General features: G+C 35.1%; 1 protein-coding gene and 1 pseudogene across 1 annotated transcript; one reads left to right on the top strand and one right to left on the bottom strand.

Annotated features, from left to right (window-relative positions):
- LOC140167582 (polyamine-transporting ATPase 13A3-like) overlaps positions 1-12128 on the top strand; it is a 99351-nt pseudogene that overhangs the window by 74106 nt on the left and 13117 nt on the right.
- Positions 2562-6484, bottom strand: LOC140168717 (uncharacterized). Its single transcript, XM_072192127.1, has 2 exons — positions 6478-6484; positions 2562-3433 (listed from the first exon to the last, which is right to left on the bottom strand). Exons 1-2 carry the CDS (start codon positions 6482-6484, stop codon positions 2562-2564), a joined length of 879 nt encoding a protein of 292 aa, XP_072048228.1.

The raw sequence follows: 12128 nt of genomic DNA, 5'->3' as shown, positions 1-12128 counted from the left end.
ATTCACTTCCGTATGAGTATCAAAAATAATCACTAAACTGGAATCGACCCAATAATTGGTGCGTGAATGCTATTTTTCTAGCTCAGGGCTTTATTTGACAGTAAGTACTTTCAAGGTTCATGGACTTGCCAGCATTGGGTTATTCCAGTTAAAATTCATACACCCTAATGGAAGGCATAACCTTAATCTCACACACAGGGGTGTAGATTTCAAATGGATTCACCATTCAGGTAACCCCATTTGAAATTCACACTCCTTGAATGGGAGATTAAGAGCATGTCTTCCATAGGGGGTGTATGGATTTCAACTGGAATAGCCCATTTATAAATCATACTTGATTGCATAGTGATTGGGCATAACACAAGCTGGATTTAATTACGTAAATAGGGTGATTTGATGAGTCAATCAATACTTCAGGTTTGATTAGCATGATCACTCAAACATGGTAATTTCTTGGCATTGCATACAGTGATATTAGTACTGAAAGGTAGTTTGGGTCTGACTTGCGTCAGACTTCTAAAATTACTTCGTCTGGGACACTGGGCCTTTGTTTGATGCAATTACGTATGTATCTAACGTGAACCTTGCCCTGGGACTTTGCCTTAGTATTTTTGATGGCTATGGGATCACGTCTCATCCAAGATGCATCGTCATACCAAATGGTGTGGGACTAGACTATTGACCCATGACAAATTAAATAGCCACAACTTTTGCAGGACTTGCGACTCGGCTATCAGAAAAGTTCCCTTTTCAAGTTGATTTTTTCGGACTTTATAAAGTGAACCTTGTTTTTGGATTGGCGAACCTTATTTTCAGCCTGGCGAACGTTAGGACTAGCGGTCAGTCCCCTTCACAACACTCAGATATACCGGAATCTGTAGAATTATAGTGCATTACCAACTGAGCTAACTTGACTGTTTATATTTTTTACCTTTTTCCTGTGTTAAGGTTTACACCAATACACTATACCGGTGAAGATGTAGTCAACTTTTCTAACACTACAGTCTACTCAGAAAACATCCAATGTTATGAGAACACTGTGGTATTCTTTGTGTCATGCTTCCAGTACATTATCCTAGCAGGTGCATTCTCTAAGGGGAAACCATACAGGCAACCGATATGGACCAATGGTAAGTTAATGAATGGTGAAGAAACCTATTGGTCAGCACTCCTGGGAAGTATTCATTTTGTTAACTAGATTTGCTCATATGATGATTTGGCATAGTGGGATTTGATAGTCAATTGATCTTGTTTTTTTCTTCTAACCTCTTCTATGATTATTAACCCTTTGCATGATCCTCCAAATCTTGCTACCAGTTCAGGCTCTGCATTGCATGCAAACACACATGCTATATAATAGTGCACAAAAGTGCATTGTGTGGGTGCTTTTACTTGCACGCTTGTACACAATGCATCAGAATGATTTTATAAAGTATTTATGCACTCATGAAGGCATGACAGAGGCTCGCACAAGCAACACACATTTCTTGAGGTCAAACCACATTTTGATATAAAATTGGATTGATTGAGCCCATATTTATTAGTCGAGCTATTAGTTTTAAAATATTGGACGAGATGAAGTCAAGTCCAATATTTTAAAACTCACTGTAGCGAGACCAATAAATATTGGGAGTAAAACATCCAATTTTATCATTATTATGTTTTGGATCCAATATTTTCACACACTTGGATCCATCAAACCATAATAATGAGATAACCATGCCATGCAAGGGGTAAAAAATCAAGATATACATCCTCGACAAGTTGGTATAATAAATCTTTCATTATAGGATTTTGAAATTTGTTCCAATTTGAAAATTTCTAATGAAAAGTAGATGAACAAAATAACAATTTCAAAACTTTGTGTCGGTGCTTGTAAGTGACATTTTGGGCCAAAATGGAGTTATAAATTGATTATGAAAATATAGATGTGAATGCACACATTCATTGTAAGCTATTTTGCAAGTTTTCGAAGCAATGATTTAAAGTTTAATTAAAAGGTTAAAAAAAAAGAATTAAATAAGTAAACAAATTGAAACACACATTCTTCTGCAAAACCACTGAAAAGTCACATCTTGGGGTATTCCAGTTGCAATCCATACACCCCCATAAGACATGACCTTAAACGCCCACACAGGGATGTGAATTTCAAATGGGGCTTCTTGAATGGGCGACTCCGTTTGAAATTTACACTCCCTATGTGGGAGATTAAGGTCATGTCTTCCATAGGGTGTATGGATTTCAACTGGAATAGCCCATTATTACACTGACACAACACGATATAATTGTTTTTTTGATTTTTCAAGTAAAATAAAATATAGTTATAAGTTCTGATCTTGTGAAATATTTAGCACAATAATCTAAATTCACATTCTTTTATAAAAGCTAGCTGTTTGTGATAAACAACCTCCCCCTGGAATCCAGCATGACCCATTACAGAGCCCTTGAAGGTATGATAATGAATTTGTCAATCTTTTGCAGTGGACTGTTATTTGAACCATTCATTCATTGCATGCACTTTCAACGCATGGTTCAATTGACTCTTGCATTAATTCTTGTAATTAAACCTCATGTAAAATCACACCAGAAAATGTGGTGTAACGATTGCTATCGCTATAAATTTGTCGCCCTGAATAGAAGCACTTCAGCCAAACTTGTTCTCCAGCATCCAGCTGCAACACGGCGGTATTGCTGACTGTGTCATGGAGATTTTCATCTTGTCTATACATGCCATTGATGATTACTTCATTCTTCATCAAATAAATGAGAGGTCCAGATGTGTAAGTCCCAATACTGTATGTAAACATATAGATGCCAGGAATCTCACAGGTAAATCTCCCTGATGTTGTGTCAAAGTCATCTCCAACATTGGTGTGAATTACATTAAAAGGTAAAGCTAGGCCACTTGAGGATGGTGTGAAGCTGCTACTTCTTACTGCTGAAAATGCTGACAGACGACTCTGTCCCATTTCGCCTTTTTGACCTTTCACTCCAGGTGTCCCGGGAGCTCCAATTGGTCCAGCTATTCCTGCAGGACCAGGACCTCCAACTGGTCCAGCAATTCCTGCAGGACCAGGAACTCCAACTGGTCCAGCAAATCCTGCAGGCCCTACCTTTCCTGGGACACCTCTTAAACCAGTCAGTCCACTTTCTCCTTTCAAACCAGGATTTCCAACGTCTCCTTTTTCACCGCTTGGTCCAGCCTCTCCCTTGATACCCTCTCCTTGATCTCCCTTAGGGCCGACATTACCATGTATGCCGTTGCTTCCCGGTACACCAGGTATCCCAGGCGTCCCTTGGCTCCCAGCTGGGCCTTGACAGCAACTGTTGCATGGCATAGGTTGTTGGCCTTCAGGTGAGACAGTTACTGTGGCTCTTGTGTTGTACACCCAGGCCAATGTTGTGATAAGTAAGATCAGTAATGGTGTAAAACCTGGAAGGGAAAAATAAATGCAACATGTGAATGTAAATAAAACAAGGAACAGTGGTACAGCTTGTACAAGTGCTTGGGGTAACAAGCGGAAAAGGGTAAAATAATACCATGTATAGAATCGCCTATGTTTGAAGAGATACCTGGAAAGTGAAAACGTTGCATGGGGACCATGTAAGACCATCACCCTTGGGGCATGCTTTTGTAATCACAGTCGGGGTTCCCTTTAACATTTGAAAATAATGTGTCCTCCTTACAGATCCATTGTTCTCATCATATTCTGGGAAACAATGAGTGTGTTGCAAAATCTTTGCATGCACAATATTATCCAGTTTTTTGCTCAACACCTGTGAAAATGACCGTCTGTTAGATCACAGCGAATGCACCATCCATGACATTTTTTACTAAATATTAAAACAGCCCATTAGCCCAAACGGTCATTAGTCTGAAAAGGGTTCAAGTTTAGGGTATAGGACATTTTAGATTAGGGTTAAGGATAGGTGTTAGTGTAAGGTATAGGGTTAGGTTAGGGTAAGTGTTAGGATTAGGATAAGAGTTATTGTTAGGTCTGGGTTTCCAACATTGCTAAGAATTAAATTAATTTTTTATCAAGAGTTCATTTTAATTTCTATCATAAAAATGTAAAATAGTATTCCCAGAGAAATCCACATCACCCTGTAAGTTGAATGAACTATTCCAACAAACTTCTCATTCATGTCTAGGTGTAGATTATTCATCCAGTTGGTAAGACAAAAGTACAGAAATTAAATCAAATACTGAAGCTTACACTTCGTTAACACGTTTCATCCAAAATCATCGGACATCATCAGCTGACCTGAATTAGTCACCTGATGATGTCTGATGGTTTTGGATGAAACATTGTGTTACGGTGAAACGTAAGTTCCCGTATTTGATTTAATTTCTGTTCTTTTTTCATTCATATGTTAATTAATGATGTTAAACAAAACAGTTAACAAATTAAAAGTAAACATGTGAGGACATCTAGTAAAATGAGTTTAATGTTGATGAAAATACTTTTGCCATTGATCTCTTCAGTCCCCCCAACATTGATTTATGGGAATGGGGGAGGGAAGGGGAAAGGGGAAGGTTTGTACTTCTCATCAAACATAGCTGTACTAATTTCACTGAACTATCAGAGCTGTAGTAAAGAGTTCCAACATATTGTCAACATGTGCTAACTATTTTTTCCTTGATTGTTTGAGCCGATCCATAATATGCCATCTAAATTTTGTTGTTATCTCGCATCTCAAAAAGGGAATGCCATATGAGCTTCATATCAACAAAAATTGAAAGAAAAAGCATACACAAAGTGAAAGAAAGAATGAACAAAAAGAGAAGAGCAATAAAACAAACACAAACTATAAAAAAATCAAATTTATTTCCATGTCATATTAGGACAAAAAAAATAAAGGTTTGTCTCAAAGCTCATGAGTGGTTTGAAAACAAATGCGAAATGTGCTTTTTTTTTCCCGACTTGGTATTTTTATGGTATTTTTCGGAAAAAATTTAATTTTTTTTTTCAAGTCGCACGATTTTACAAATGTGTGCACAAGCTTTGAGACAAACCTCTTTCTTTTTGGCCTTACAAACATAAACATATGAAAATTATATGCAAACTTATTGTGATTACAGGTGCGATACTTGTCGCGTGACATGCACGTGGACACTGCGCAAACCTGCATGTAAGTTCAACGCAATCAAATTGCATTGGGTATGTTGTTAACGCCAGCAAGGTGTGTAAACCGTAAACAAATTTGCAGTCAAAAGGCCACTCAGATTTTGGCGCATTAAAATTACACATTATGGATTCATTGGTGCAAAAAGATGTAAATTTAGACCATGCACCAGATACAGCTTTTATAAGCATGAAAGTCTTACCGTTTTAAAATATAAGGACGTTTTATGCATAATTTTAGCATTTTTTTACTAAAACATTGATTTCTCAGAGTTCACTTTTGACAACATTGCACAATTTTTGTGACATGATAACTCAAAAATATGCAAGCAAAAGGTTAATTTTTTGCACTATTGTTCAGAGCACATCAAAGTCTAGGGAAGGATTTCTCATTTTTTCAAAATTTATTTTTTTAAACAAAAATATACACCATTGTGTGCAATTTTTTCCCGAATATAGTGACAAAATTTGCTTTTTACACATCTTTTTTTTTTAATATTTCAAAAATGAGGCTTAATTAAAAAAGAAATTAAAAAAAAACCTCCTTATTAATTTGTGTCTCTACTTGAGGGCAAAAAATTGTTGTGTTGCCCTCAATCGACCTGGTCCCTAAATCCTGAAAAATCAGGGTCATAATTGTTTTTAAATCAATTTTTTTTCACTTAAAATTAATATTTTATTGAAATACTAGTCTTAAAGAAATCCGACCGATCGACCTAACTTTCCCATTTTTCCCACTTGAGGGCAACACAACAATATTTGTTTTGGCCTTATGAAAAGCTAGCAGAAAAATCCTACTCAGAACTGATTTTTTTGTGTGCGTTGTCACAACAATTTTGGGGTAAAAAAGGGTATTTTTGTAATTTTTTCAAGAACGTTGGACTGAAGTTTTATATAGCCTACTTTGGATTTAAACTTTAGAAAGAATGAAGTCGGAAAAGGTCCATGTTCTCTCCCATATACTCTCCCTTAAAGTTAAAGGCGTGGTTGTAATGTACTTTTTGTGAGGTTTATATAAAACTTTAAAATTGTAACAATACTTGTGGAACACTGTAAGAATCATATGCATAAAACAAATTAGAACATGTCAAACTAGAGAAGTCTAACTATACATTTTTGTAGAGGTTAGACTTAAGAAATCTTTTCTGTTCCTCATTTACTCCTAGCAAAGTCCTAAAGTTAACCTGCAGCCATCTAATATTAAGCTACATGTATTTGCCCTTAACAGTATCTGCAATAATATAGAAAAAGGTAATGTAAATACGAAAAAGTTCCTTCTCTGTAGGACTCTCTCCATGTCTAAAGTTAGATATAGTCCAACTTGTTTTGTGCATACAAACCTAAGACTTACCTCTCATTATTCCTGTTTGCACTGAAGAAAAAATCTTAACAAGATTGGTGATTTTGCTGCTGCTGATTTAAGTTTGCAAAGTTCTTGTTCAGTTTTGTAGAAATGAGCTATAGATGTGATGGTGAAGTAAAGTTGTCAATTCCACTTCAGTTTACTCAGCTAGTATACTTTTGTATACCCCTATTACTATGCACTTGAGTTGTAGTTTGCCTAGATGAAATTAAAGTTGGTTCCAAGTTCAAGTGAAACAGCAAAAGTAAATGTTGCCCAGTTTTATGCTTGTAAGATCTCTCACCAAAAATATTATTCCGTTAAATACACAATATGAAAGTTTCTGTAAATTCTGTTCCAGTTCACACAAAGTTAGGTAACAAAGTTCTAAGACAATCTGACATACAGCGTACTTGGCTCTACAATGATTCAAGTTGCTGCAAGTTCAGGATGTGTTGTATAGTTTATACTTAAAAAATCCAGAAGCCAAAGCTGCAATATGATTTGCCGATTGCGCAGGCAATGCAGCCATAAAAGGAGAGAAATACTCTCCTTCACTTGATAACTGAGGAGCCAAAGCAAGCAAGCAATATGATTTGGTGAACAAGCAATGCAACCATAAAAGGCAAGAGAAGCTTTCCTCTGTTATCGTAAACAGAATTCACATGATGTAGTTATAGTATAGCCATATGCAAATACTGAACTTTTACTTTTAACATTAAATACTATTACACATGTATGTAACCCAGGGGGTCACCTAACACAGACAATGTGGTACCATCTGTGAATATGGACTTTCAAAAGCACCCTAAACATCTATAAGCATTGAACTGAAAATACATCCCTAGTAAACATTTCATTTCTATACCCTAAACAAGCATTGGCATAATCTACTTAAAATCAAGTAAATTTTCTTTACTCTAAACTCTGCATTATAAAGCAAGGGGAAAAGCACAAAAACTTATTATGTCAGAGAGTTCAACTTGTTATGTCAGAGAGTTCAATGATAAACTTTATGCCGTCAATGAAAGTCATATGCGCTCGTTTCAATACCAAGGTGCAATAGAATGGAACAAATTACCACATCATATTCGTGCAATAAATAAGTTATATTCATTTAAATCAACAATATTTGAACATCTCAGTTAATAATGGCAATTCAGATTATATGTCTTTTATCGTGTTTTTCATTTTTAATTTATTCACCTGAAGATCGCTTTGGCGTGAAACACAGTGTTGTGAAATGTATTAATATCTGTGTCTATATTTTTAAAATAGCTCTACCATTTATTGGTATCGAGCACTGTATAGCTGTCTGTGATACTTTTACTTCTTAATCTTTTATTATTAATGTATTTTATGTTTTATGTATCTCCTTCGTGTGTGCTATGATAATATTTTATTATTCTTTTGCCATTTTAGTTTTTATCAATACTCATATAACAATAATTGTATATAATAATATTATTGTTGTGTTTTAAATTGTTATGTAGTTTTTATGTATTTAAATTGAGCTTTGTATAATTATAATTGTGTAATTTTAACAATCTAATTTTATATTGTGTATATGTTCTCCAGGGCCCCTATGTATATCATGTGCTATGCACTGACTGGGCTACCCTGGTAAAATATGACTTAATAAATAAATAAATAATGATTTCATACAACTTTGTTTTCAAAGGATCCTAAATATGTATGATTTTTTAGCCACTCTTTTCTCAAATTTGCTTGTTTGAGATACCCTTCTATTCATGTTACGTATAAATAATGCTTTAATACTGAAAATGACCATTTTTACATGAATCTTTGTTCATGGATAATACCCAGTGGCTACCGAACCGGTGGGCCTGGAGGCCCGGCACTCCCAATGATTTGGGGGGGGGGGCAAGTACCCTTGGACCCTCCCCCCACATAAGTTAAGATGAAAGTCATAATATTATGGTACAATTCATACATTTAGGGTAAAATTCATAATTTTAAGGTATGATTCATCATTTAAGGAGCAATTTATGTAAAATGCATGCATTTCAAAAGCTTTTGGGCACCTGCACCTGCCCCTCAGTGTTTCATGCCTCGGAGAAGGCCTCATTGATGCCCCCCATATGTATATTAAAAATCTTTTGGAGCCTCGGATACCAACTTGTCAATGACCAGTGGCCCCCTGGGTATATAACCTATAGAGCCTGATCATAAACAGAATGACATACTATAGCTTTGATATGATACATTAAATTGCAGACATAGCTTGTACTTCTATTGGTAACATTAGTTACTATTTACATACATGTACTGTACATACCACCCAACTGTTTTAAAGGCACATTTCTCAGATTTTGTACCGGTGGTTGACAGAAATGTGATTGACAGAAATGTTTCAAAAGTATTTATTTTCACTTCATTATGTGCTCCATTACTAGGTAAATATCCCAAGGTTAATATGAAGTGACAAATGAAAATGTCCAGAGGTATATGGACTTGAAAATGATGGGGAAAAAGCCTTTTTAGAGTTCGTTTTAGTGGTTATGAAAGCAACAGGTCCATTAATACAGTGAATACAAGCATCCTTCATTATAAAGCCACACAATTAAACCCAATAAAATGTATAATTGCAATATTGTGAGATCCAAACAATGGTCTTGAAAGGCATAAAATGATTTTTCCTCAAATTTAGCTTTTGAAATGTATATATGTAGGCCCTATTAAAATCACCATCAAATTGTACAAAATTTGTAATTTGTCAAAATCTCTTAATGTCCCTTTTAAAAGTCCCCCCCTCCTTTTATTTGCACATTTTGTGTGAAATTGAGTAAAATAAACTGTATCAACTGACAATAATATCCTCAGTATACTCGGTATAATTATTTATATGAATTGCGGAGGCATTGACATTTATTATAGGAATGTTGTTGTGAATTCCTGGTGTGAATTACAACCATTGAGACATTCATAAAGTGAAGAATACCCCCTTTAAGTGTCTTTGATAATCATCCAGGGTTGTGTGACAATGATACTTTCTACATGCTGCTGTATCACATTGCATTAAAGTTCCATGAAATTGCGATACATGAATTTGTCCTACATATAAACTTGTCATATATACGTGTTGAAATGTTAAATTATACTCCCAGCCAAAAAAAACATCTCTCCTGTCATGCATCATCAGTGTTGCCAAATCAGTGTTAAGGAGCAATAAATATCAGCCTGCCAAACTACAACATTTTGTGTCTCTTAATAATTCAGTTGCCTGATTTATAAGGTGTTCATTAAGGGCTGGGGTATGAACGTTTGGGACGGTATTTATTTTGGGACATTAGAGCATTATCAGACATATCGATTGCATTCTGAATACGAAGAATGTCATTCTGATATCAAATAATTTTGATTTTTGAAATTGCAATTTAATACACATTTTATGGCAAATCATTAAAAATTGATATTTTTGATATTTAACAGTACTTGAAGTGAACTTTATAAATCTGATGATTTATACTTAAAGTGTATGTAGGTGGGATGAAAAGCCGACGATCAATTGAAAATTTTGACCTTTTTCGTATTGAAGATATGGATTTTTTTTTTCCCAAAACACCAAAAAAATTAGGTCTTTTGGGAAAAAATCCATATCTTCAATATGAAAGGTCAAAATTTTCAATTGACCGTCGGCTTTTCCTCCCTGCTACATACACTTTAAGAATATATCATTAGATTTATGTAATTTACTTCGAGGACTGTTATATATCAAACATTTGAAAAATATCACATTTTTATAATTTGTCATAAAATTTGTATTATATTGTGACTTTCAAAAATGAAAATTATTTGATATCAGAAAGACATGCTTCAGATTCAGAATGCAATTCGATAGGTTTGAGGTGCTCTCATGTCGCATACAAAAAAATACTGTCGAAACGCATAATAAACGCTCATTTTAGATCCCTTAAAAGCACCCAGTATTGTCTAAATTGAGGTATTTTAGTTAATTCAGTAATCACCAAAGAATAATTCAAGGAATCACCCAATTTGGTAAGATAGCACTTCCAATAATTGTTAATAGACTGAACATTTTAAATCTCTATGAAACACTTTTATTAAAGTTGGCAAATTGGCTTTATAATAGACAATGAGGCAAAATTACATTTTTCATGAAAAATTGCTACAGTCTTGACTTGTGAAAGATGCACAGACACTGTAAAAGTGGATATTTTTGTGCTGCATTTTCAAGGTTTTCCGTTCCAAGTTACTACCGTGAAAATAACAACACACTAATATATTCCTTTTGTGTATAAGTAAATGTAAGGAGCTTAAAATTTTAAAGCAAGTGAAACGGTTCAAACTTGACAAATTATAACAATTCATTGTGTAAAACCTTTGATAGTACAGGGTGAGTAAAACAAGAGCGATAACCGCACCATAGCTGAACCATGTGGCTTCGGCAGTATATTGTGGTAGGCCTATACCACTGTCATCATTGTGTGACCCTTAAGGGTATCCGTAGGGAGAACACTTTGTTTTACGGCCAGGTCTGGCCAGGTGCATGTTTGTTCGCAGTCTACAGGTGTAACTAGGTTGTTGTATATTCTATAATTTTCCTGGTGTGTTAACTGTGATTACATCTAGACACCAGTTTATTTTTTATTTGAACGGGACCCTAATTTAATGAGAAAAACGCCCGAAAAGAGAGGCCCGGCAAAAGCCGATTTGCAGACAATTTTGTAGCTACAGACAGCTCAGTATTCCATATAACAACTACGGAAACCAATCAGTGCCAGAAGTGTTGATTTATATTTCATCCACTTAGGTTTGGCTTAACCCACTAAAAGGTAAAACTTTAAGGTAAATGTAGTGTGTGTGTAAAAGTATATTTCTCAAAATGGAGGAGAGCGCCTATGACTATTGTCCGTTCTGTCTACATGGTCTATGATAATTATTTTCTTACCGAAATATATTCATTTAACACAGACCACGGTTGCCAAACAAATGAGGGCAAACCGCGGGTCAAATCATTGAAAAGTCGCCCAATATTTTTTTTATCAACCGTTGGTTTCTATGAGATAAATAACTACCAGAAGTCGCGTAAGCCAATGTTGAGAAGTCATGCAATATTTTTCTTAACCATCAATTGGTGTCTATAGGACAGGAAATTGTCGCGAGGAAAATCTTCAAAACTCATCCTATTGACCTAGGCCTATTACATCGCGGGTTTGGCAACCCTGCAATATATACAGTTATATAACATCGCACCGCATTGTGAGGTGAACGAACTGAATGTTGACATTGTATTCAGGATTTAAAACAAGAACTGTCTTTAACCAGACAATGCGGTTGGTATAAAACATAGCGTGTGATATCATGATATCAACTTCAAAATCTAAAAACAAAAGTAAAGAAATAATTTAGGCGAAATAAATAAACAGCGACAGCAGGTGCTATCTTGTCAATAATGATAAGAGGAACATGAAAAAAACCAGCAGAGAGCATGCACCCCAGTAAAGTTAAATAAAGCAAGGAAAAATCATAATGTGCAGAAGGCCTACTTTTCGGATGATATTCACAAAAACAAAAAATAAAGAACTAAAGAACTAAAAACAAAAGTAAAGAAAATGAGGGCGAAATAAATAAACAGCGTACAGCATGTGATGACTTGTCAATAACGATAAGAGGAG

Source organism: Amphiura filiformis, chromosome 13 (assembly GCF_039555335.1).
Source record: "Amphiura filiformis chromosome 13, Afil_fr2py, whole genome shotgun sequence".
In the NCBI taxonomy this organism is placed as follows: Eukaryota; Metazoa; Echinodermata; class Ophiuroidea; order Amphilepidida; family Amphiuridae; genus Amphiura; species Amphiura filiformis.
Note: the sequence above shows the minus strand (reverse complement) of the source record. Positions and strands in the feature narration are given on the sequence as shown.